The 27809-nt window shown below is 41.8% G+C and overlaps 1 protein-coding gene across 1 annotated transcript in view; it reads right to left on the bottom strand.

The window, feature by feature from the left end:
- KLHL1 (kelch like family member 1) overlaps nucleotides 1-27577 on the bottom strand; it is a 556958-nt gene extending 529381 nt beyond the window's left edge. The window contains exon 1 of the mRNA XM_019488567.2: nucleotides 26687-27577. Coding sequence (XP_019344112.1) covers nucleotides 26687-27183 — 497 coding nt within the window. The 5' untranslated portion in view covers nucleotides 27184-27577. The remainder of the gene's footprint in view (nucleotides 1-26686) is intronic.
- Nucleotides 27578-27809: the final 232 nt, after the last annotated feature.

Raw genomic sequence — 27809 nt, 5'->3', positions numbered from 1 at the left:
CCTGGTTTTCTCTGATTTAAAACAATCCCCAAATATCAGTTTAAAAAGTAAGTATATAGCAGTGTTTCATTTTAATCGTGGAGAAATGTGGATTTGGGGTTACTCTTTTTTAACTGAAAATTGGGGATTGTTTTGAATCAGAGAAAACCAGGATCCCTGGTTATGACCCACCACAAATTGCATCCTGCACATATGCAGTATATTTTTTTTTAAGATAATATTTTTCTCTCAGCTCAGCATTCTTTGCACATACTAACATAGATGTGAAACAGGAAAATGTACTGAAGGGGGAAGACATTAGGGATAGCTTCTGCTTACTTCATAAAACATAGGGGATTCAGTACCTTTAGATAGTTCAAAGTATAAAGAAGTCTGAGAAGGATGCTGCTTTTCAGTCATAAATGGTAAAGGATCACAGATTCCATTTCTTTGGAACAGAAGAATTTTTTTAAAATAAAGGAACAGTAGTCTTTCATTCTGGTTCACTACAGAGCTTCTCTTTCCACATAAGCAATACACTAACTGAGCACTGATTCTCTGAAAGGCAACAGGATGTGGATGCAGTACAAGACTGGATCTAAACTCCCAAATCACTTAGACATTTTTAAAAGTTATGGATGTATTGTTTCTATGGACCTTATAAAGATGTCTAAATATTTGCAAATAAGGAAATAATAGTTAAACACACAACTTAACTCTACAGTACAAATTTAAATTTCATCATAATGGACAATTTTTCAAATAATACACAGAAATGCCATGTTAATCTGAAGTAGGCTATTGCTTACAAAAGCTTATGCTTCTCTGAACAATTTAGCCTCTGTAACAGGAAGCCCAAGGCTCTTTAAGAGGGGAAAGCAGCATTAGAAGGCTGCAATCAGGTAGGCAGCTAAGGTAGAAAGAGATGTGGGAAAGTAAACTGCCATGGAAGCTAAACATGGGAGCTATACAGTAGCTGGATACTGTTTGAGAGTTAGTTGCATGGTTGTAGGCAGAAAAGACTCCAGGCAGGTAAGAAGGCAATGGCTGCAGTTCAGTGGCTTCTCTGGCAATACTTGAGAGCAGACTACAGTAGATCAAAGTAGGATGAGTATTAGATTAAGTAGAAACCCTTAGGTAAGGTAGAGGCTGTGTGATTGGAAGATTAGATGCCTGACTCATGAGCCAGAGGGCCCTCAGGTCTGGCCTGACCTCCACGGAAGGCAGGACTCCTGTTACCCTGGGCAGCTAAAGAGGGGAAGCCAGTAGTAGTTAATCATTGGAACAATGCACAAGATTTTATGATGTCTTTTCTCACTGGAAATGTTTACATCAGGAGTGATGTTTTCCAGAAGATATTCTCTAGTCCAAATAAGGATTAATTCAGAGAAAGTTTTATGTTCTATATTATACAGTAAACCGGATGATTGTGGTGGTCTTTTTTGGGCCCTATAATTTATGAAGCCCATTGAAGTCTGTCATTCATCTGAGAGTATAGTTAAGTAAGGTTTGCCCTATCTGTCTTATTCTGTGAATTACCTACAAAGAAAGCTGTGTTGATCACTTAGATAGGAACTTCCAAAATTATTAAAACGTATATCTTTGAAAAGACAGCACATACCATCTAAAACCTGTGTGGCCAAAATTTTCTTTAAATCTTCATATTTGTGCCACTGCTATTTGTCCCCATAGAATGCTCCTGCACATGCACTCTGATATGTGGCAAGTTGGCCTAGGTGGGGTGGGTGGCAAGTTGACCTGGGCTGGCCCCAGCAGCCTTACCTAGAGTCTTGAGGGCCTCCTGGGGCTCCAGCAGAGGTGATCTCCCAGGGTTAAGAAAACCTGCCATGCTGCAAATTAGCAGTGCAGTGAACGCCTCTGTGTGAGCTCGTTGGGACACACCCACAGAGTCCTAACTTTCGGCAGACAGTTTTGAAATGTTGGTCATAAAGAAGTGGTAAAAGATAGAAGCAGCAGGCAAGAGAGGAAGTTATGCTGGAGTCAGGAAAAAGGCTGTAAGGAAGTGGAGGGGGTGGCTGAGTGAGATAGATGTTAATTTGGAAGAAAAGGTCTATTTTCTAACCCCTGTTCCCAAAAGCAGAAAACTTTTCCCAGTGCTGTTTAACAAGTGAATATTAAATATTAAAGGTGCAGTGGATCACCTTCAAAAAGATATCTGGTTAGTGCTCAGTGCAATGTCTGATTGTTAGAGCACATTAGTGGAAATGGGGATATGCAGGTTTAAACACTCTCTAAGGGAGGGGAGCCTAGAATCTGTTTCTGCCCCTAGGCAGGACTTAAATAAACCCCCAAACTGTGCTTAAGTGCACAACACTACAATTATGCAGCTACCTATGCTATTTAAGCAGGTAAAATAAAAGCAGGATTTAGCCCTAAATTAATGTATAAAAGTATGACATTATGCTATTGGTATATAGAATATTATATTGTATTATTTAACAAGTACACAGTTGTATAATTCCATGTGTAAATTGTGGAATTAAAATTGTGTTCATAATCTGAACTACAGAATGTTTTGACTTGAGACTACCTAATCATGCAACATGAATCTGCCAATAATATTCTTATATGAACTTTTTTCTTTAACAATACATTATCTATATATGTATATCTAAAACAACTCTCCATATTTTCCATAATTTCATCAGAAGAGCTAATATGCTGATATTTTAAATTCTTCTTTTATTCCAAAATATCTTACCACAACGTATTTGTCCTCTAAACTATTTGCAGACTGAGTGTTATATGCATATTGAAAGGTTGAGCACTTTTCCCCCTGCTTGCAACAGAATGCACAAACCATCTGGTGTTTTTTTTCTCCAATTGCTGCTTTCATATGCTCATAACATAAAATAAAAAAGCCTAACGACAACCCCCCCCCCCCCCCAACAAAACAAATCTTCTAGCCCCTTCTGTAGAGGAAGATTTAAAATAAAAGCCATGAAAAGTTGTGTTAAGACTACACAAACAGGCCAGGGACAAAATAAAACCCCTATGGGTAAAGCAATGCATTTTTACCTTGCAGTAATTTCTGGCTGGGTATTTTCTTTGCTGTAATTGAATAAGCACTCCAGGGAGAACAGAGTTCTCAACAACACTCCTGATATTTAAAAATGATCTTATTTATAAGTTAATTGTTGTACTGTACTTTGAATGTTCTTTGCTGATAGTACATTAATTTTAAATTACTCTTATTTCATTCAAGGAGTAGCTAACTGCAATACCAGATGAAAGGAGTAATAGTATGAGAAACATCTTTATTAGTCCTCAACCACTGAAATGCTGAGCATGAGAAATCATGAGACAGGGTCACTAAAGTGCTCCTTGCAGACCAATTCACACAGTAGAATAAGTTGCTTGCTTTATTTATTGAGGTTTGATTTTGAATTGTTGCTATTGCTATGATGTATAATTTTTGCTATAATAACAGCAAGGTAAAGGTATAGTAAAGATAGAAAGGAGAGCACACCACATCATCTAACTATAACAAGTACATTTTTTTCATTTGTAACTTATTTCTTAAGGATTTGAAGTAATGCTGGAAACTTCCCAGTTCAGTACTTGAACTGACCTAACGCCTCAAAAGGTAATTAGACAGGTGATATTTCTAGTAGTTTATTTACATCTTTTGCTAAAACAATACAGTAACATTTACAATAAAATGATATATAATGTAACAATAAAATATATAATGTATGGTTACTGGTCAAAATACCATAAGATTACGCATTCTACCAATTCAAACAAACTGAAACAGAAAAGACTATATGATGATACAAAAAGAGATAAAATGAAACAAAGTACAAAAGTAGAATAAAAAAAATGAATAGGGAAACACTATTTGACTTCAGCTCTTATTCTTTGCGCAAGTAACACAAATATACCCAGGGAATACAGGGCAGCCTACAATTTGTAGAGAGCAGTCAATTGTTTTTCTTCAGTAGTAATTAGTAATTTTCAACTAATGAAGAGATCTATTTTCCTTTAATTTATTTTTTTAAATGAGCAAGACCTGTCTGTATACAGCTGCCAACATACAGCTGCCAACACCACCTGCCCATAACAACTTCGCATCTCATTGGAGTGAACTGCAGACTAGTAAAGGCCTCTCATTGTTTGTAGTTTTGTACTTCAGATGGGTAGTTTTCTATGCCAAAAGAGTGCTTTACTAATCTCAAATGAGAAGTTTAAGAAGATTTCACTGCCTGCATCTCTGTCTCCAGGTTAGAATCTTTAATTTATATCTTGTTTTAAATATTGGGTAATACTGAGTCAGCAAACTTCCAAAGTCATTTGTCTGAAAGAAAATGTATATGTTATTTAACTAACCTTAAGTAAATAAGGGTTTACTTGGAAGAGGCTTCTAAAATGTAGTTCTTAGGGCATTTAATACATTTAAAAGAGTAAATGCGTCTCCAGGGGTAGATCCTTCAATTCCTAGACCACTTAAAGTTTAGAACCAACTGCCTGGGAAGGGCAGCGACATTTCTATTTAGGCAGTAGTGAAGGAGACACCGGTCTTCATAACTCATTGTAGTTTTCCTGCTTCCTTCTAAACTCTTCATTCCATGGGTGTTAATGACCCCCTCTCCTTTTTAATGGTTTTGATGTTCCACTAAATCAAGCTAGCCTTTCTTCTGCAATTCTGCTGTCTGTTAGCTGCTCCTAGAAATATAGCTCTTATTTCACAGCCTTGCAGACTGTTTTTAACTCAAGCTAAAAAAAAGAAGTCAGGTGAACATCGCTTAGTTGTTGAAATAACCTTCAGTGAAGCATTGGATCAAGATGCTCAAAAAGGCTAGACTTTGTTTATTTAATCTTAAAGAAACTTGCATTTAATTCTGATGACAACTGTATTCAAGAAACAATATATTTAGATTATTTTTTGCCTACCTTATTGTGAGTTTTATTTATATTATTGATTCAAAAAAGCAAAGGTGAAAAGCAAAAAAAAAGTGTTGTGTTGACATTAATGCAGAAAATAGACATTTGTAAACATCTAGAAAAAGGTGAGGTTGGTGCCTGCCACTTTAAGGGCTGAGCCAAACAGCTGGCAGGCGCTTGATTGCGGCATCCACTTTGAGACACTGGCTGCCTATATAGAGAGCAGATTGCTGCTGGCAGGCCAGGCAGAAACATTGCTTGTCTGAGCTGCTGTATGATAACATCTGCAGGTAGGAGCAGGAGGCTCTTGGTCCTGGGCATGACCTAAAACTGCACCCTGCCAGGAGTGGCTGGCCTGGTGGGGCTCCCTGTGGTGCGGGAGCCTCCAGGAAAATACTAGACCACTTACCATCCCAGTGGAAGGCAGGTCTGGGTGCTTCAATAACCCCTAACCCCCACATCACTGTGGGTAGCAGTTAAGGCCAGGTACAGCTATGGCCACCTGAGCCCCCACCAGGGAGGGAAGCCCCATGTGGAGCCCCAGTAAGGGTAGGCCCCAGTGAAGGGGTAGAGATGTGGAGCCCCTGTGAGGGGGCAGGTGTGGAGACCCAGTGAGGGGGAAACCAGAGGGCTGGGAGCCCAGTGTGTGTGAGAGTTTGTGTACAGTTGCCCTGGGAGGAGCCAGGGCAAGCTTGGCCCCGGTTGGGTAATTGGCTGGCCACTACCCCAGTGAGGGTCGTGGGAGAGGCCCAAAAGATGGTATGTCTGCCACCCAAGCTGTGTGCTAGATAAAGCCTATGGCAGAAGGAGCCTGCTCTGAGAGGGAACAAGGTGGTATAAGTTGTTGATGTTGTGAGAGGGGGGTGGAGCGTGAGAGGCCCTAGTGAGAGGAGTGTGGTATGAATGTGTGTGTGTATGAGGCCTGACAATGAAGGCTAAGCTTGGTCCGGCTGTAGACCTGAAGCATTGTGTCACCTGGATGCCATCTGTGAGGCTTGGGCTGTGGTGTAGGGGAGGAACGGAGCATCAGATAGCACAGCTTGGCATTGCGGCAAGAATGGGAAGCCTCTTACCTAATTAGAACCAATTAAGAAAACAAGTTCATTGAAAAGGCAAAAGATTTCTACAAGCAAATGGATTTGACTTAACTCTGCACACTTTTGGCTGGATGGCTTTCATGTTTTAAACTTCATCATGGCATTAGAAGGCTAGATGTGTCTGGTGAAATAAAATTGACTGACCATGAAGCTGCTGAAAAAAACTGTGGATTTTTTTAACAAATTAGTTGCTGAGCATGATCTATCCCCTACCAAATCCACAATGCAGACGAAACTGGCCTAGTTTGGTGATGTTTGCTGAATTCTACCCTTGCTGGTGCGGGTGAATCTGGTGCTGTTGGTTTCAAGGAGAATAAAGACCAAATAACTGTGCTTACGTGCATTAGGCTGACAATAATTTGGATTCTGCAGCTGAATAAAGGCTTTTTTTCTGTGTCTCAGCAGAGCTGCTGGGAACAAGGCAGAATGATATATTAAGACTAACCTTGCAAAAACTTAGGCAGGCAGTTTCTAAACAAAGTCGTAGTGTTAGAGCCCATTGTGTAAGAAGAACAAGATGTAGCCTACCAGCTATTGTCAGGACATAAAGGAGAAGCAAGACCTTGGAGATGATCCTGAAGTCAGCAAGAACCACAAAAAAAAAAAGTGATTGACCGAGAGTACTCAAGTTCATGGCCTTACGCATGTACTCTTAGCAGAGAGGCACGTAAATGAAGGAAATGCATAGGCAATTCCATGCTAATTAAGTAAACAGTAACCAGAGGTGAAGCTTGAGATGGAAGGAGAAATGGGTGGAACCTGAGAAGGGATATAGGTGGAGTCAATGTTAATATGTATGAAGGTGTATAAAATGTGAAAAAAATAAAGTTCAGGGTTGCTCCCCGTGTTCATAGACTGGGTGCCTGTGAGGGAGCTTGCCCGAAGCCATCTCCATTTTGAATCAAGCTGTTGCGAGCAATGTGTGCTGGTGTTTGCTCCCTGCTTGCTCTGGCTAATGAGTAACATGATCTATGGGCAATTGGATTGTCATCTCCCTAGTTGTTGGGCGCCATGTGGAGTTGGGGCCTAACAACGTGTGCTAATGCAGGAGGCACACATAAAAGCGAAGCTCTTGGTGGATGGAAAATGTAATCATCCTAGAGCTTTTAAGGGTATTACACCTGTACCTGTTGTTTACAAAGCCCAAAGTAACACATGGATGGACAAAGGAAATTATGACTGGTTTCATCATGTTTTTTACCATCAGTGAAAGAACATTTTAGAAAAATTGGAAAACCTCAAGGTAGTAAAGCTATTCTATTATTAGAAAATTGTCAAGCTCATCCCCCTGAATGCGAATTAGTCTCAGATAATATTTTTACCATCTTCCTACCTGCCAATGTTAACTCACTAATTCAACCAATGGACCAGGGCATTAATCGAGAATATGAAATGTTATTACAGAAGAGAGATTCTGAGAAAGTTTATCAATCTTGAAGGCACTATCCAGAACTTTCAATCTCTTTATAAAATAAAATATGCATTTTTTTTAATGCGGCTTGTGCCTGGAATTCTGTAAAAAGTAAAACATTAAGAAGTGCTTAAAGAAACTTGTGGCCTATTGTTGTTTGCAGAAGGGTCTTCTAATGAAGAAGAAGTTGAAGGTTTTAATGTGATACATAGAAAAAATATAATAGCTCAAATTCTTGAAGTGGTGAAGGATGTTCCTTCTACAAATCCAGTCAACAAAACATCAAGAAAGTGAGATAAAAGAGTGGATCGAAGCTGAACAAAAAGTTGAAAATGTTTTTAGTAATGCAGAAATAAGGAGTGTTGTTAATCTTGAAAAATCTAAGGCCACTGAAAAAGAACTCTGAAGAAGACTACTTTAGTGAAGAGCAGAAAATATCTTGGGTTAGTGCTGCTTCATGTATTGACAACTTCATTAAATTTGCTGAAAGGCAGAGTTGTTATTGTGCACAGGAGGTTATGCAGTTACACATTATTCATGCAAAAGGTGGCAGGCAGGAAGTAGGCAAGCTGATAGCAGGGATTTCTTTAAAAAAGCTTCTAGGGCTTGTCATAAAGCCAGTACAGAATCAGCCCCATCACCATCTACATCTGCAATTGATGTTGATGACTCTGAGGCACTGCAAGATCCCCAAGTGCCTCTTGAATCTCTAAAGAGGCTGCAAATTATGTACAGTGCAGTAGTGTAAATAGTTTTAGTAAATAGTTTAGTAAATAGTTTTAGTTATAGTGTAGTGTTAAGTGTATTGTACTTTTAAGTGATCTAAGAGTATGCCGTGTGCTGCCAATAGTGTACTACGTGTAACTTTACTGTACTGTACTGTATATCACTGCCTCAGAAATTCTCTCTACTCCGGTGCTGCTTTACTACTACTTGATTAGTGAGTACCTGTATACTATTTTATTCTTTATGCAATATGTTATGCTGTAATGTATTGTAATTTCTAATATTTCTAATTCTTTGAAAAATTGTACTACAAGGATGGCACTGTCTTCCTGGCTAGGTATACTCTTAGATAACTGGAATTTTTAGACACTGGCACCCCACCCCCATTCTCTACTCATGCTGGATAACAAAGCTTGTGCTGTATAAGTGCACGGAATTGTCTCCCTATTAGCACATGCTTTAGATTATTCAGAAATAGATTAAAAAGTAGTGGAGCAAAGCAAACATCCTTGTCATATCCATGACTTAGTAAGAGAGCTACTAGATAGGGCACCAATGTTCTCATAACCAGGGATCCTGGTTTTCTCTGATTTAAAAACTCTCTAAATTTTGGATTAAAAAAGTAACCTCCAATCTACATTTGTGTGTGATTTAAAATGAAACACCACTATACATATACATAGTGGTGTTTCATTTTATATACATATAGGTGTTTAATAATAATATATATAAAAATTAGTGGCGTTTCATTTTAAAATCACACAAAAATGTGGATTTGGAGTTGCTTGTTTTAATCTGAAAATTGAGGATTTTTTTTTTTTTTTTTTTAAATCGGACAAAACCAAGATGCCTGTTCATAACACACCATAGATAATGTATCTGAGTAGTAGGCAATCATGGGTGTCTAGTGCCTTTTGAGTAAGGGGGGGCATATGCCCCCCCCCCAACACCAGTCAGTGACCGGGAAGCAGGGGTTCCCTGGCAGCCAATCCCACTGGGTGGGGGGGATCCCCCAGTGGCCAATCTCACTCACTGTAAAACTCCCGTGGCCACTTTGCTGGTGGCCCCGCTTCCTGGCTGGCACTCGCAAGGGGGGCACTGGTGCTCCTGCCTGCCCCCCCTACCCACCAGCTAAACAGGGAGCATGGCCTCACAGGAGGTGTACCGGTGCTCTCAGGGTATGTACGTGCACCCCCTATGCATCGATTCTGTAGGCAATAGTAGAACTTTTCCCATTGATATCACTGCTAGTATCTTTCGTATTTTTTAACAGGTAATAGAGTGAAAAGCTCCCTTTAGTTCTATGAAGGCTACATATAAATGATATGGTCTCTTTACATATTTAGATGCCAAATAATGTAACACTAAGCAATGGTCCACACAAGAATAACTTTCTTTGAAATTGGTCTGCTCTTCTCTGAGAGTGTTATTTTCAAAAACCTATTTTTGTAGTTAAGAGAGTGTTTCCCATATAGTTTGGCTGGATTAGACATAAGACTAATAGGAACTTTCTTCACCATTTTTAAACTGAAACTATCATATTTTCATTCCAATGCTGATGATAAATGCTTCCTAATTATGTAGAGAGTCAAAATTAGGCACCAATAAATGAATTTTTTGAAGATTTCGGGGGGAAGAAAATCAAGGACAGGAGACTTTCCATTATTCAGTAGGAATATATATGTTCTTACTTGAGATTCATAAGCGAGTAGTGCTGTGGCTTAAAAGATAAAATTTCCTTCCATGAGCATTTCCTGTGTTTCCCTCACTGGCTGAGAATAGGTTGTTAAATTCTTTTTTTTTTTAAAGCAAAACCCATGTATTTTCAGGAATGTATGCATCACTGAGATAATATTTTGTCCCTTTGGGCTATAATCTGCCAAAAGTGTTGATTATCTTTATTTTCCCCTGCTTTATCACATGCACTTGGTCCCCATATTTCATTAATTATGTCTTCCTTATCATGGATATCAGGGCCACCAATTTTAACACTGAAGTCGCTTGCCATTATTATTTCTGGATCTAGAGGTTAATTTCAGATCATCTCCAGATCATTATGTAACAATTCCTATTTCAAAATTGCATTCATTTTTATGTACACGGTGGGGAATAAACAATCATTAATAAGAATTAAGGGAGCTCTACCACGGAATTTAATGAGAACTGCTAAGAGATAGTTGTACTATTCAATTTCTAGTCCCTCAGTCAGACTCCTTATTGAGATGAGAGTTACCAACCCTCCCTGCAGCCATTCCTTAGTTCTATCCTTCCAGCCACTTTTATAGAATGAAATTACCCATCTTCCCATACCACATCTCTTTTAAAAATCACAATATCAAAATCATTAATAAAACTTCTCCATAACAGATCAGATAATGTATTTGTCATCCCAGCTATGTTCCAAACCAGAACACCAAGTTCAACTAGAGATGAAAGAGATTAAGGAATTTGCTTCTGCTTAGAGGTCTGGTTAATCTCTCGAGTTCACAGGTACAGGACAAGAGTAACCATTAGTAGGAACTGAGGACCTCATCTGTCTATAATATACCTTATTTTGAAAACGCAGAATGTTGTCTTTAATTTCCATCCCATTAACTAAAAAATGGCCCCTTTTACCATCAGGTGCCTAAAACCAACTCCCAATAGAGAATATCTAGCTAATCCTTTTGAGGATTACAACTGGGATACATAAATAATATTATTTTCCAATAGCTGAAGAGAAATGTTAAATCTTTTGGCTAAAAATTGTGCAATGCCCTGTTTCATGCTAAACAAAATTCTCTTGTGTGGATAAAAAATTAATAATAAAATATGTTCTCTTAATTTTTTTTTTATTTTATCTAATCTGTGCTTGATAAAAATACAGAAAGAGATTTTTATTGGTCTGAGACTGACACTGTCAGTCATCAATTGTAATAAAATTACTATTTTGAATCTTCCTTTGGTTAGGAATATTATTTAAGTTTTCTTTGTTTATTTTCTATCAAATGCATTTAGTAAAATGCCATGGGCTTCTGGTGTGATTTTAAATCCATAGATTATATTCTGCATTACTATTAATTCATATAAAAGTAGAATTTTTTGTTAATATGTTGATGTGATAAAAGAATAACTGAAGACATGAAAGATACCTAGGGAATTTTCTGAGGCATCCTGGTTACCTTCATTTTCCCACTGTAGGGTTATTCCAAATATCTAGGACTTGTCCCCTAAAATAACAGTCAGACAATGAAGGAAAAAACTCTCAAGATTGAGATAGTTGTGGATTTGATAGGTCTATGTTAAAATTCCCTTTTTCCATAGTACCCATAGTGAGTGATGTGGTATAAAAAAAATGGTTTTTTAAAGATTTCTTCATTTATCTTTTCTTCCAGTGTCTCAATTGTCTAAATTGTATCACTGGAATATTAATGGATTAATGGTAATGTTACTGAGTTGAAAGGAAGAGGTTCTTTTTAGGCCTTTATTAATATATTTATTAATTTTTCAGCTGCATAGATAGCTCTCAATTTACTGACAGCAAGGCTATGAGAGAGGTTTCTATTATAGATGGACTAACAATCATATTGACAATGGCCAGAGCTCTCAGTTATAAAACTATAAACCTAATCTAGGGATTCCTTTCCTAAAACACACTAGACTCTACAGACCAACTGCTGAACAGATACTGTTGAAAGAACCACCTATTACACAGTGAAATAAGAATGCCACCATCATGGATTATATAAATTAGTAACAATTAAAAAACAGATGAAGTCAAACAAAAAAATAATTCAGGCTTACAAGTGGCCAGCAGCCTTTGACTGTAGCTTTTAGGCTGCTGCCTATGGCAGCAGCAGTAGTTTATATTGACAGAGGGTTCACTTCACCCAGGTGGAAGTGATTCCTCTAACACAGTCTCTGCTGGACTCCTGTTTCAACTCCACAGCCCTCTCCTCAACAAGGGCAACAGCAGTGTATATTGGGGAATGGTCTGGTACACTGAGGTAGAGATGATGTCTCTAACAGAGTCTCTGCTGAATTCTTGTCTCCAGCACCACAGCCCTGTCAACAGATGATACGTGAGAGGTGCCGTCTTAGTTTTTATCCTTTATTTCTACGTCCAATTTAAGATTCTCACAGTAATTTTAAGCCAACAACAACAAAAACGGTTAATCATTATTATAAAACACCCAGAGCCCGGCATTCTCCCCACTGCCCTACTGCTTGTCCCATGAAACAGATGGAGATATGCTCTGGGATAACTCCTGATCCCTACAAGCCTCAATTCCACTGCCCTTACGCTGGTCCTGACAGCTGCAGCAGAGGAATCCATCAGTTTCAGGTGGCTTTCCTTTGGATTGTGAAAGAAATTCATTTCCCTTTCCGTAGAATGGGCCAGCTTGTAATATTACTTGCCCAGTACCTCTTTCCACCGGCAATCAGTAAGGAGACAAAACAGCAGAATGGTTTATTCTGAAGAAGAAAATAAGTACACAAGCAAAACTAACCACAAGTCTGTAGACAGAACAGCAGGAGGAGTAAAGGCTTCTTACCCTCTCATCTGGCTACAACCTAGGCCCCCTGTAAACCCTGCCAATATCTCCAGAAGTCAGCCTTCCTGCTGATTCTTCCCTGACTGCTGGGGTCTTGGACCCTTCCTTCTCCAGTCTGGGAAAAATCCAAAGACCTGGGACACCACACAGATAATGGGGTCTAGGACAGCCATCACACAATATAATCTAATTTATTCGTGTCATGACCCAAAGGGTATGATTTTGTGTGTGCTTCGGCACTGCAGAATTATTTCCCACCACAAGGAGCTTTCTTTGCATGGTGCAATTCTCAGTTGCATAGAGAAAACCCCGGTGCAAAGGAGTTCCCGCCATTCGCATGTAAATTTGTGTCCCACTATTGGCTGTTTCTAAATTATTCCCACGTAGCGGCTAGCGATTGGCTTGCTAGCCGTATAAGAGGCTTGAGCAGTTTCCACCCAAGTTGGAGGACTCCACAACCATCTCGTGGAGGAGGAGAAGGAGGACTTCACATCTTGTGAAGAACTCTAAGCACACTGTGGAGCCTAACAAACCCAACATGTGCCTTAAGAAGGATATAGGGGCCTGATCAACCTCTAGCCTCTCCCCGTCGCCGCCTGATCCCTCGACGTACCCTTCCCTGCACACTCGTGGAGCGTCACCTTTTGGACTCTCATCATGGTATCCAGAGCTCTGTCCGGGTTTAAGAGGCTCGAGTTTTCTACGGGTCTTGTTCATGCGAGTTTTCTTTTCGTTTGTAACTGCAACTTAAGCGAAGTTTTTCCTGCCTGCACCACGACCATCTACGGTGTAAGTAAAATAATCTTTAATCAACCGCTACGTGTCCGTGCCTAATTCTAGTCCGCCATGCCGAATTCCCCGACCCACGTGCCAGGGCTGCTGGCCACAGCCCGCCGCACGCCCCCGAAAGCCTCGGACCGCTCCCAGCCCGCACAATTCTAACATAATGAGAGGTATGATTGATTTGGTTAAATAGAGACTACTCAGTGCAAATAATGCACAATGTGCAACATAATAAATTTCACCAGATGGTGTTTTCAGAATAAAAGGGAAACAAATAATCAAACTTCCACTATATATTTTAACTCCTGTTTTGTAGAAAAAGTTTACCTAAATTATTTTTCTAAACTAAATGTTGCAGTAAGAGGCAGGAAGCATGGCCTTGTGATTAAGGCACCAGGATCCAGTATATCTACACTCGGTTTTGATTCTGCAGCAGGCTTTTTGTGCAATCTCTTGCAAGTTACTTAGTATATGTCTGTAGTGGGGCTGAGCTCAGGTTATACCCACCAACCATCCATACTAAAAGCCCCTAATTCACACCAATAGTCTAATCTTACACTGGAAGCTGCTGAACCCCTGGGTCTGTGGTCAAGCCTGCTTCCTACTCCCTATAGTAAGGATAAAATTTACTAGAGGCTGCAAGTACAGGAACCATCTTCAGCTGCAATTCCACAATTTACTGACATCTGGCTCTTCTGCATCATACCTCATCTCTCTACCACCCATAGTTAGAACCAAGTACGGAATAATCAAGTAGTGCCCAGATTGATCCCTAGAAAGGTTCTGCTTGAGGAATAGGCAACACAATGTGCATGCCTGGGCTTGGGACAGACATTCAAAAAGCCTTAGCCTGAATTAATTCAATCTTTACAGGTTAGTCTAAATTAGCTAGGCCAAACCAGACAGACATCCTAGAAATGCAGCCCCATGCCTGCAGTGGCTTAGGCTAGAAGCTGGTGGGGCTGGCGCTAGAGCAGCCCTCCCTTCCCTTCTACAGAGCTGAGCTGAGAAGGGGCCTGGCCATGCCCCCGTAGAACACTATGATTAGGGAGGCCTTTCCCCTTTCCTGACCAGCCCGGGATGGAATGTTTATTACCCCTAATTCAGTGTTTAATCAGCCCATTAAGAATACAAAGGGACATTACCAGCTATCTGTTGATTCTGCCTATGTCCTGTGTGCCACAGCTCCAAAGTAGCCAGCATATGGAATGCTAGCTAATGCTGATATGTGTCAAAGAGTGGGGAAAGGAGGGGAGGGGAGGGGAGGGGGGTGGCGGGCGCAGCAGAAGCCAGGCAGAGACCTGCAGAGACTGCCAGAGCAGCAGCCAGGAAGCAGAGGGGAAGGGCTAGCCCTGCTATGGATTGGAGAACTCTGCCCAGGCCAGAGAGCATTCCAGGATGCTGTGTAAGTCTGATTTAATTTAAAACAGCAAGGGGTCTGGGACAGATATTGCATAAACCGGTTTGACTGAAATCAGTTAAGTCTGATACTACATTCAACCTGGTTTCTCTCAAACTGGCTTATATGCACTGAACAGCTGTTCTGTTACAGGTTTAAACCAGTTTCTGATCACTTAAACTGATTTATGCATAATGTCTGTCCCTAGCCCTAGAGACAAGCTGTCAAATGAAACACTGACAGAGAAGGACTGGAAAAGGGAAAGCGGAGGGAAGATATGATAGAGGCCTATACAATCACGAGGCGCATCCACACATGCAGGCACGTGCACTTGCAGCAGCTCAAATAGAAGCAGTGCAAATTTGAGACGGGGCTTTTTGCCTCAGCCTACATGCCTGGATATGCACTTTGGTGTGGGGCAAATTGTGCCACTGGGGGCAAAATAATCCTGCCTGGATCCTCCTGGATCTGCAGCCAGGGAGAGCTAGAGCCCAGGGCCAGCACCTGTGCTGTCCCCAGCAGTATAAAAAGCTGCCCTATTCTGGCCTCATCGGTACAAAAAGCTGCCCTGGCAAGAAACTCAGGGCTACTCGCTCACAGGAACTTCTGGAGCCCAACTAATTGATACCTGGGGAACCTACCCTTGTGCTAGCTGGACTGCTGAAGCAGCCCTGAGAGTTCCCTGCACCCTTTACCCAGTGCAGCAGTCTGGCAGCAGGGGCTGCTGCCTGGCTGTGACCTGGTGCATACCTGCCAGACCTGGATGGGGACTGCACAGCCAGTAGAGGCATCTGCCCCTCTGGGCCAGCTGCCAATGGGCTGTAGCTGCAGGGTTGGCCTTTGTGTGGCACTACTGCCATGTGTACCCCTGCCTGGCCATCTGGGCAGCTATTGCCTGGAAGATGTTTCCAGTGTGGTGCCCTGCTTTGAACTGTCAAAGCATATCTTCCTGGCTCCAATCTGCCAGGAGGTCAGCCACATCCAGCTGGGTCCAAGGTGCCAGCTCTGAGCAGGCAGGGTCCTGGCACTGGCCCCCCTACGAGGAATTCTGGTGTTCCCTATTGGAAAACTGAAAAATCCCTGATAAAAAAAAATCCCAAAGTCACTGTGTGAAAAAAAAATCCCAAAATCCATGTTCTTCCACAATTGAAACAAAAGACCACTACAGAGAGAGAGAGAGAGACAGAGAGACAGAGAGACAGCGATCAGTTGGGCAAAGTTTTATTGATATATCTACAGTGTTAAAGCAGTTTGGAAGCCTACCAGTGTCTCTATCATTGTAATAAAGTGAATTCTAGATATGTATATGTTTTGCTCCCTCCAACAGGGTCTACAGCCCCCCATGGTCCACTCAGGGGCTACTTCTCCTGCAGGGCCCACGTGCCCCACACCCACTTGCTCCTCCAGCCCCCCAAGCTGCTGCCTCACCTGGCCCATCTCCCACCAGCTCCTGCAGCCCCGGCAATGGCCGCCCCCACCCAACCCCACATCCCCTGCTCTCCCAGACCCCCCCCAATAGCTGCCCCACACAGCCCCACCTCTCCCCTCCCCAACCCCTGATGGCTGCCCGCCCCCACCGCAGCCTCCGGCACTTTTTTTTTTTTTTCTCAAAGCCTCTACTCACCCCAGGAGCAGGGGCTGGGGGGGGGGGGGGCCTCTGGAGCCTCTTGGCAGAGCTCCCCCCCCACCACAGCACAGGGCAGCAGAGCCCAGGCTGGGGCCGTTGGGGCTGTCACCCGGCCCCGCTGTGCAGGGGAGGGGGAACCAGTGACCCCCTGACAGCAGCTGGACCTGCCAGTGAATGGTGAGGGGGTTGGGGTCCCCCCCGTTACCAGGATACTGGGAGGGGCAGTGATAGGCAGGGCTTAGGGGGCAGGTGGGGGATGGAGCCAGGCAGGGCAGGGATTGAGGGGGCTCAGGGAGCAGGCGGAGCCAGCAGGGGTCCCCCCATAATCCTCTCCCCCCTCTCCCAGCCCCCACGACCCCTTACATACCAGCATTGCAGCCCGGGTCCAGCTCCCTGCTGCTGGCATGCTGCCTGCCTTGCGTGGGCAGGCAGTGTGCTTCAGCACCAGGGCAAGAGCCAACCATAGAGACATTCTGGCAGCCAGAGCATCTCTGTGGAGGACCCAGCTTCTGGTTGCCTCAGGGCACAGTCCGGGACCATGCCCTGCCCCATATTCTTTTTATCTTGGGCTTTTTGACCCTTGGATATGCAGGGGTCTAATTTTGGCCCTGACCTGCAAATCTGCAGTGTGGGGAACATTTTCTTGTTCCTGCACATACCTCTTGCAGCATCTCAAAAGAGTTTGAGATGTTCCAAGAGGCATATGCGGGCTCATCTGGATGGGCCCACAAAAGAACAAAGTGGACAGGGAGCTGTTATTCACTAAGTCCCAGAACACTACAATGAGGGGCACCTACTGAAGTTAAAAGAAGACACATTTTAAACTAACAAGAGAAAGTACTTTGTTATACAATGCATAGTTAACTTGTGGAATTCATTCATCACAGGAGGTGGTAGATACAAATAGCACAGCCAGGTTCAAAAAGAGACCTGACAAATTCATGGATGATAGATATATTAACAGCTGCTTAGGAAAATGGTTGAAAATGTTTTCTTTGGTATCTCTAAAGCAATAATAGTGGACTCCAAGGAAGGTGTATTTAATGAATTTCAACAATTAAAAGATTTGGGAGGACCTTCAAAATCCATTAGAGGAAATATTTTTACCTAGATCAGGAAACTCTTCTATTAGTTACATTTAAATAAAACACTGCCTGCATTCAACTTTCCATTAAACATCTCGTTTCGGGTTCTCTACAACTTCAGTGTATTTCATCCCTTTCCTGTACTTTAATCTACTTTTCTTATTTTTTATTAAACATATGGAACAGGTACTTCATTGATGTAAATGAAAATTACTCAATTGAAACATACTTGTTTTGGTTTGCTTTGTTTTGCTGTCCATCTACAAAAATGTAAGTAGCTTTGCTGACACTTAAAGGTGAGGATTGCAGGTAACACCCAGAAGATATCCAGGCAGGGAAAAAATAAATATGGCAATGAACGTAGCAGGGATGGACAAGCAGGATAGTTTGGAAACAGAAACCAGTAAAGGGGATTTGGGGCTCAGGAACTGAAGAGACTGCAAAGGGAACAGAGTAGATCCTTTGGAAGTGGGCAGAGAAAGGCTGGGTAACATTTATCCCAGTAAATTATTTTACTGAAGTGGGGTTGTCTGATGCTTGGAGTTCTAAATTGTACTTGTTCTACCCAACCAGAGATGAAGTCCCTTTCTCAGGAGCAGAACTGAATGTTAGTTTCTTGAGTAACAGCTACAGAGAGCCAGAGAAGGTAAAGAATGTAAGGGCTAGTGTCTCAGAGTGGGAAGGAGCCACAACTCAGACCTCTGCTCTAGAAGCCATGCCTGAACTGGTACTAGGGTGGGAAGGCACCCTCAGAGACCAGACAAGGTTGTGGTGATCCCAAGCAAGCATCTCCCCCATCTATGCATCTAGATACATTTGGAAACTTGCTTGTAAATATTCAAAGACACTTCAAAAATTGAGACTTAAGGCACCCAACTATAACTATCACTTTACTTATTAAAATGTTTATTAAGCACATACAGAAGCTGTAAGTATGTATATGGGTTAATAAAGGTAATAAATTATAAAAAATGGAAATTTAAAATTAAGCTAAAATGTTTAACATTCGTTTCAGAAGGAAATATACTCAACAAGTTTACTGGGACTACTTTAAAAATGCATTTTCTGACAAATAAATCAATTATTTTCATAGGAGAGTTCTGGTTTTCCCCCAAATTTTAAAACTTAATTTGAAACATCTAAGTGAAATATTGCTTAACAAAATGATTTCAATCTGTTGAGCTAAATCAAATATTTTAGTTTTATGCTCAGAGTCTTTTAGAGAGAGATGTTATATGAATATAATAAATAAATACAGAATAAATAAATGCCATTTCAACATTAATCTGTGATTGTTGAAGCTATTGCAGTGCCTAATTAAGATTATACAAGTTTCCCCCAATTTATAAGGTACATGCATTCCTGGAGACTGGCACATAAGTCGAGTTTGCATAAAGCAAACCCAGTTTACCATAGAACAGATAGAGATATGTTCCCACTGCAGTGAGAGAGGGAGGGAGGGAGAAGGAGTAAAGCTGTGACTAGGGAAGGGGCAAGGGGAGGGTTGCGGAGCACCCCATCATCAGCTCCCAGGGCTGCAGCAGGCAGCAAAGCGGCAGGAATTGTGAATACATGCAGGGTACATGGCAGGGGTGCACAGCTCTTGCTGCTACATGCCCCCCAGGAGAGCTGCGGGCTGGGGGGCTGTGCCAGGCTCTTCCCGGGGGCAGTGCAGGCCACTGGATCTTTGCGCAGGACAACAGCAGACTGCCACTGCAAGTTGGGGCCGGCGGCAACACCAGGCTCTCCCCAGCACTCAGTGGGCAGGTTGGGGGGGGCTATGGTGAATTTTGGGGTGGAAGCAGCCCCTTCCCAGCACCGCTGCCTCATTCGTGCAAGCAATGCTGGGGCTGATGGCAGAAATGGGCTCTTCCCTGCGCTCCAGGCAGGCAGTGGCAGTGGCACTAGGAGGGGGGCTGCTGCCACCCCAAAATTCACTGTAGCCCCCCCTAACCTGCCCACTAGCAGCCCAGTGGCACTGCCAGCCCCAGCTGGCAACGGCAGCCTGTTGTTGTGCCACATGCAGATCCAGGGGCACACGCTGCCCAGAAAGAACCCAGCACAACCCTGTAGCCTTCCCGGGGGGCACACAGCAGCAAGAACCACACACCCCTGTCCCGTGCCCCGCCCCCCCCACGGTTCCTGCCACCTTGCTGCCTGCTGCAGCCCAGGGCCTCCGCTTCTCCTCGCTCACCCCAATCCCTGCAGGAGCAGCCAGTGCCAGCTGCTTGTAGCCACTGGACCATGCCCTGAACCTCCCAGGGCTGCGCTGCTCCCCAGTCGACCCAGCTGCTGCAGCAGACTAGAAGCAGCTGACACCACCTGCCTGCACCACAGCACAGCGCAGCCCAGTGGCTCGGGTGAGTGGGAAGAAGCGGAGCCTTGATTGCATAAGAGTGAATTTACCTCGAATAAGGAATTTCAGTTAGAAAAAGGATGATCACGTAAGACAAATTCACATGTATGGAACCCACATAAAATCGAGGGAAACCCATAGTTCAAATGCCTCATGTGCATGTTCTCTTTTTTGGGCTGGATTCCCTGTCTATAATAAGCCTGCCAGTGCACCATAGTGTTTAGAGATCAGATTTTGGTGTAAAATGGACTCTGCAGCTAGGCCTGGCCCACAGAGGAGAATGAAGGCATGAGGCACTGTACCTTCCATAAGGTACTGTGACAACTTATGAAGATACAGTTCAATGTCAATGTGAAACAAACGTATTTCTTTGGTTAAAAGGGTAAGAAAAATATTTCTTGTCTTTTTAGAGAAAAGGGGAAAAAAAAGGCAAGGAAAACCCATGTTGAAATAATGGAATTTTCCAAACAATGTAAACTGATTTAGTCAGCATTTGTTAGATGCAGCTTGAAATTCTTGAACAGATATGTAGATAGTATGGAAGTTATAATAATTTATCTCAAACATAAAAAAGGCTTGAATTAAGAAAGATATTTCTAATTTAGTTCGATTTTTAAAAACATGTCATTTCAAAAACAGGAGTTTTCTTAGTGTTGAAATGAAATCTTTCAGCACTTACATAGACACTTGTTTTGTAAATATTAAAATGAAGATTGTATTTGTTTTTCATTTTTTTCCCCATGGAAGATATCTATCAATCCCTCTGAAACTCTTATTTAGTGAAGTTATTATTAATAAATAGAAAGTACTAGATATGATTACCAGGGATCCTGGCTTTCTCTGATTAAAAAAAAAAAAAAAAAATCCCATCTTCTGATTAAAAAAGTAACCCAAAATCCACATTTTCCTGTGATTTTAAATGAAACACCACTATCTGTAAGTGTGCATATTAGTGGTGTTTCATTTTAAATCACAGGAAAATGTGGATTTGGGGTTACTTTTTTTAAATCCAAAAATTGGGGATTTTTTTTCTTTTAATATCGGAGAAAAACAGGTTCCCTAATGATTACACCATTTTGTGAAAAAGTAGTATATTTCAAGGATTTTCAGGGCAGCTTGCTTTTGCAGGAGAAATAGTTTTAATATACTAAATAGGTCTTTTCCTAGAGGAACTTCTTTATTTTACATTGTATATGCCATCCTTACAAAAAACACGGATTTGTTCCATTTAGAAACATGAGGTCAAAGAGCAACTTTGCTAGTTGCTTGCAAAAGCTTCCCTCAAAAAGATGTTACATAACAAAACTAACAATTCATTTCTTTAAAGACTGATGGTTGCATGTAAGAGAAGTAGCACGTAAAACTATATGTAACAGCACCATCTGGTGGCTCCTGGCATTAAAAAAAAACAAACCAAAAACTAAAAAACCATCACGTTGCCAGATTGTATTTTAATTTATTTAATTTGCATTCACCTTAAATGAATGTAATGCTCACAAGCTATCAGCATGAATGGAATATAATGCATTAATTATTTTAAGTCAATTGGCAAATTATGAGCAGTATTCATTAACTTTATTACCACAGTACAGTTTCAATGCATTCAAAAACTTTTTTTAAGGGTGATACCTATATATTTAGAGTCAATTACTATTTTTAATGATAGTGAGCTTTAAGTTTGTGCTTTATGCGTTACGAGAAGTGGAATATCTAGAACTGCACAACTTTAGTAATTTAAGCTAAGAATGCCCAGGTGCCTGCCTCAGGCTGATATTTTGAAAATTTCAGCCAACTTATTTAGCCATTTCTAAGAGTGAAATTACCAAAAAATATGACGTTAAAAATTCTGGCCACCTTTTCTGTGAACCATTTTAATGACATTTGCAGAAAGACTGATCTCTCCTGGAGGGAAAGGCAAAAGGGCTTTGTGTCAGAGGGGTGCTTTCTGCCAACTGTGCAAATCTACCACATTTTGTCTAGGTTATAAGCTTTTTTAATTAACAGTTCAACCATGCTCAGTTGAGGCATCTGCTTTTAGCAGATAATTTCTAAAAATATTCTTTTCTCACTGAGCATGATCATTTTTCTCTCTCAGCACCTAGTGCTGAGCAGAAAGTACATGTACTATCTCCACAGAGTAACCTTAATTGAGCACTCAAGTGCACATGGCGTTATAATTGCAATGTATTATAATTCAGTCATTAGTTAACAATCACATACCTAAACTAAAACTGAATCAGGGGTATATTATGAAGGAGACAGTTGTGTATATGACCCTTGCAGAAGTTGAAAACTGTGTGTTGAACGATCAAGGAACAAAAATGGCACTTAAGATTTCCATAGTTGAATGATTCCCTAGAGAATTGGATTCTATCCTTGCCACAGAGTTTCTATAAGATGATATGTCATTTAAACCAAACTTTCTCAAGTGCTCTTTGGTTGCAGGATCTTGCAACTCTTGGAGTTAGAAAAGCGCTCACAGATGCAACTGAAGCTAATGTGCTGCAGCCATAAAAAGTGCTAGCAGTATATTGCTCTTTACTCTGAAAAAATAAGTTCTAGGCAACTCCGTTTTTTTCACTGAAAATTAGGAGTGAGAGTCTTTGTGATTCAGCTTTCTATTTGAAAAATACAATAGTATTGAGAATAATTTCATATTGCATTTGAAGCACTCAGATATTCAGTAATAAATGCCACAGAAAAGTCCATAGGTAAGTTAATAAATCTGTTCTATGGTAAGTCTTGAATACTGAAAAGTAAATGAGGCATGGTGCTACATACTAAACAATACGGAGAACCTAAAATATTCACTCTTCCCCTTTAAATTAGTATGTAAATCTTTTGCACTGAATAAGACCGGGTCCTGTAGAAAACCTATGTATGCCACCATGTAATTTAAAACTGTATCACTATACAAATACGCATAGGGGTGAATTAAAGTTGCATGAGCCATCTTAATTCTGGACCTTACTAATCCTAACCTTAACAATGTTTCTTAATAAACTACATGGAAAAAAATCTATTACAGATCATGCTTGATTTGTCTGCTATGGTTATTTCTAAGCGACCTATGTAATCTTTCAAGCACAATAAATAAATTGCATTTTATTTACTGAATACCAGGGAACCTGGTTTTCTCCAACTTAAAAAAAAATCCCCAATTTTTGGATTGAAAAAACTAAACCAAAATCCACATTTTTCTGCTCTCATATATAACATTAATCACGTGCATAATGTTTGCGGGATTAGCCACACAGAAAATTCTTTAGAGATGAACAATAGAACTATATGTGCTTTTTAAAATAAATTTGTTCAAAATTGCATAGTATCCATCATGAAAGGGACTGGACAGTATTTCACAGAACAGTACAATTAAAATAAGGAGTTCAAGTAACTAAGATAAATAGGTAAGTTTTTAGTACAGATGTAAAGACTGAGCCTTTGTCAAGAGCTGCGAATTACCAAGAAGAGATGTGTTGTTAAAAACCACGAGCATAACATTTTTATGTCAATAAAATGGAAAACTCTTCTTGTTCCTGGATTGTGAGTGCACATCAGAATGCAAAGGGAGAAATAAGGTTCATATCAGCCATAAGTGATATAATACATTTAGTCTACGCATGAAGATGCTACTGATATGCCTACTATGGCTTTAATTATACACATAAGGAACTAACTCTATGTCAGACTGCCTTTATGTTAAGAATGCATTAACTTTAAAGAATTGTATATTCTTTCAAAGACACCACATATGGAAATATTTATTTAAAATTTTAGCAAAAAAAACAAAAAACCCCACAAAAACAAAAAACAAAACCCAACCCCCCCCAAAAAACACATTCATAACAAAATGTTCTTATAAATAAAAACATCATTCTCATGAAGAAAAAGCAAATATTTCCTTAGTTTTCATAAACGATTTGTTACTATATACATGCCTTTATATTTCTTATAACATAGCTGTAATACCATTCTGAAATATACAGTTTAAAATGACTTATCATTTTCTGCTTAAACAAAAACTTTTTTAAAAACCCATGAGTTAAGATAATTATAGGTATAAAATATGCCACCTTAAAAAAATTAGTTTTGTAGTAAGAGAGTTTGCAGGGTCAGTGAAAATATATACACACACACTTTATGCATATGTTTAGACAAAATTTAGTCCAGCCTTTCTGTTCCCAGATAGAATTTCTGGTCAATTTCTGACAGACCACATATGGGAGAGCCAAAGACACTCAAACAAAGTGTGGAAAACCTGAACTAAACGTCCCTGTCCAAGCCAAGCAGAACAGTAACTTGAAGCTGGTTCACCCACATCCTGAGAGTCCCAACCATGGGTACATTCTGGAATAGGAAAGTCTCTTACTCACAAAAGTTTGAAAGGCTGTCAATATATTCTGACATCACAAAATGAAATGGCAAACCCTTGGAACCATTTATCAACTGGAAATTTGAAGTATAGAGCAGTCTTGAGTTGCACGTCAAAATGTGTGAACAAGGGAGCCAAAACTTGAACAAACTTAAAATTGACAAAGTGTACTGGCACGTACTTGAAGGGTGGGCATTTGTGTCACAAATCTGAACACAACCTCTTATTCAAAAGTGAAGTATGGATCATATATGCAATAGACACAATGAAGTGATACAAGTTAGTACTAATTATAGAAAATGTTGCTTCTGTAGAAAAGAGGACTCTGACTGGTCAAAACAGATTAGAGTACGTTCAAATTGGGTGTTAAACATTTTTAATGACTGTAGAATTATATGTAGTACACTGTGCAGAATGATATCAGAAAGATACACTGATGACACCCAACCGTAACAAATTCTCAGTACTTTCTAATGTCTCACCATGGCATTCAAAACTGAAAGAGTTAGACAGCTATTATCCCGGCGGGGGGAAAAAAAAACCCCTGGATTATAAAATTATTGTAAACAATACAATTTTTCCCCCCCAAGAGGGAAAAGTGTATTTAACGCATTAACCATTTTATCTACTCAGTATATATTCTATAATACAGAAGTTGAACAAAACAATGGCAGCAATGGTGACTACTGAAGTGTCAATAAATTAGAAATATAGAGCCCACGCAGTTTGGAAACTCAAGAACACACATTTTTCATCAATAACACATTATCACAAAATGCATATATAATGAGAAAATCAATTTTATCATACCTGTCCTCATGAAGAAATTAAGTAGTTCCATTAACATTCAGTAAGATAGGAAATATTTTTTTCCTTGCCCAGTCTACAGAATCTCTGAGGACCCTTAAGTCAATGATGTGTAAAGAAAATATACAAGAACCAAGTACATTTTTTTACCCGATGAGTGCAGTTCAAGTACTTATTATGAAGAGTGAGTAGTTTTCCTTGCTAATAATTTGTGTCTTTAATACTATATTAAACATCCAACTGGTTTTGAATGATTATCTCCAGTATAGGTTAAAACTTTAGCATCACTGACCTCCGATTTTAACAACATATTCTGACTTGAGCCTTGAATGTACTGCAGTTGTTTAAACAAAGTAGTTACTGTGAAATGAACTATAATAATTGATTTTTTATGAAAAGCCTGGCTTTAGAAAATAAGTTGAATTGTGTTTCTCCACATACTCTAAAGTGCTTTCTGCCAAACGGAGATTTAATGTTAACTAATGCAGTTTGAGATTATTTAAACAGAGTTGTCTTGGTATATAATAACATATTTAACTTAACTTTAACTTCATTTGTAATGCAGTGAACAGGAATCATCTATGGGATCCATGAAATGTTAAGATGTTCCTTTCTTTTTATAAATAAAATTGCACATTTAGTTTATAAAGAAAATGTACAGGAGAAAAAAAATGCAATTAAAATGGCTTAAATAATAGGAAAAGGAAGGCAAGTTGAGACAGACTAATGTGGAGTTGAAGGTCCTCTGGGACCTATGCTTTAGCCTCAGTTGCATCAAAGTCCCTGGAAAACTTTGAATTCTATGCTATTTACACTTCAGCCTTCGAAGGAATTAGTTATTATTTTATATTTTGCTTGCATTTTTCCTCCAGAGAGCAAGAAAACCAACCACCTGATGGAAAAACTTTCCTATAAGAAAAGCAAGTGTCTAACAGCAACTTTCTAGTTCTGGTAAGTACATGGTTAACCATAAACTTTCCCAGATACAACTAACCCTCCTAGGGATGGCCAGCCCCAAATTTTTAAGGGACACACTTAACTTTCTATTCAGTGGGTTGTCCCACGACTTGCTTACCCAGGCAATACACTTGAAGCGAGACAATACCAAGCCAACTATTCTTTAGCAAGCAGGTAACTAAGGAAGGAAACAAGGAATCACACCTTCAGGCTGCTGCTTACTTTTTGATCAAACTTTTGTCTGCACGTTTCAGGCACTGGCCCATCCCTTCCAGCCCTGCCTCATAACATGCTGGTGACTTTACCTCGAAGGTTTCTCATTGTGTTCCGCTGTGGGTAAAATAATGAGCTGGGGGGGAGATGGAAAAAGAGAAAGTAGTTGCCAACAAGCCTGTCGCCTGTGGCATCCACTGGGCTGGCCCCACTGCGTGGCACCCACAGTGGGAGCCAAGCTCTCCAGATGATCACCCCTGGTTAGAGGTGAGGACACCCCGAGTAACTTTTTTATTGGCTCCATCAAACTCACCCGACCCAGAGTGAGACAGTTGGAGGTGGCTGGGAGGGAACCAAGGCACCTCCTGGCACATGTCACCACTGTCCTCCCACCACATCCCACCCCGGGCTGTTCCCTAGGGGGATGACTGTACCTGTGTCCACATCCTTCACCTGTTGCCTGGCCGCTGCCATCCGAGTAGCCCTCCTTCACCTCTGGCACCCCCAGGGCCTTCTTCTCCTGCTCCGGGGCGACCTCCATCCCACCGGGCACCACCACCTCCTCCTCCTCCAGGGCCTCCACGTAGAAGATGGTCCTGGGCGCCGGGTGCTGGGGCTGGCCCAGCCCATGCCCGCCGGGCTGCAGGCGGGTCAGGGTGCCATTGAGCGGGGTACTGGGGCAGCAGGAGGAGGACGAGGAGGAGGACGACGACGACGACGACGAGGAAGGCTTCTTCCAGAAGGCGCCGCTGCCCCGCTCCTGGCCCTTCAGCAGGCGGCTCTGGCTGGGCCCCCAGTGCTCGAAGCCGCCGTCCTGCTGCAGGCAGCCGCCCCCCGCCGGCCCGCCGGGCGCCGACGGGTGGCTGAACAGTTTCCAGCGGAGGCGCAAGATGTGCTTCACGTCAAAGTCTTTCCTCCCCGAGCCGGACATGCTGCTGCTGCTGCTGCTGCTGCTGCTGCTGCCGCGGCCCAGCGGGGCGGGAGGCGGCGGGGGCTTGGCCCCAGCCGAGGTGGAAGGGCGCGGAGCTTGGCGGCGGCGGGGAGAGGAGCAGGCGGGCGAGGAGGAGGGAGGCACACGCGCTGCACACGCACACGCACACACACAGACACGCACACACAGGGAGGCTGAGCAGCCGCCTCAGGACCGGCGGCACCGGCGAAGCGTGGGGGCAGGGGCAGAGCAGCAAGCACCTCAGGGCCGCCTCCGCCTCGGGCCAGCGCAGCCCGAGTGCAGGCGATAGGAGGCAGCGCCGTTTTATAGGCTCTGTGCAGGGGCGGGAGGGAGAAGGGGAGGGGGAGCTGGGATCCCTGCCCCCCCCTCCCCCCCGCCTCAGCCCGGGAGGCCTCAGCGCTTCCCGCCTCCCCCTCCCCGGTCTGTGACGCAGACCCGCCCCGGGCCCTGGGGGGCGCCTCGCTCGGCCTCCTGCAAGGGAGCGGGCGGGGGCGGGGGGGCTGTCACCCAGAGTTATTCGTGGTGTCGTGTCGTCACTGTTACTATTACCAGCAGCATTGTCATTGTCATCATTACTATCATCATTATCAATATTATTACTATGG

The sequence above is a fragment of the Alligator mississippiensis genome, chromosome 1, assembly GCF_030867095.1.
Source record: "Alligator mississippiensis isolate rAllMis1 chromosome 1, rAllMis1, whole genome shotgun sequence".
Taxonomy (NCBI): domain Eukaryota; kingdom Metazoa; phylum Chordata; order Crocodylia; family Alligatoridae; genus Alligator; species Alligator mississippiensis.
This window is presented reverse-complemented; position numbering and strand designations above follow the sequence as displayed.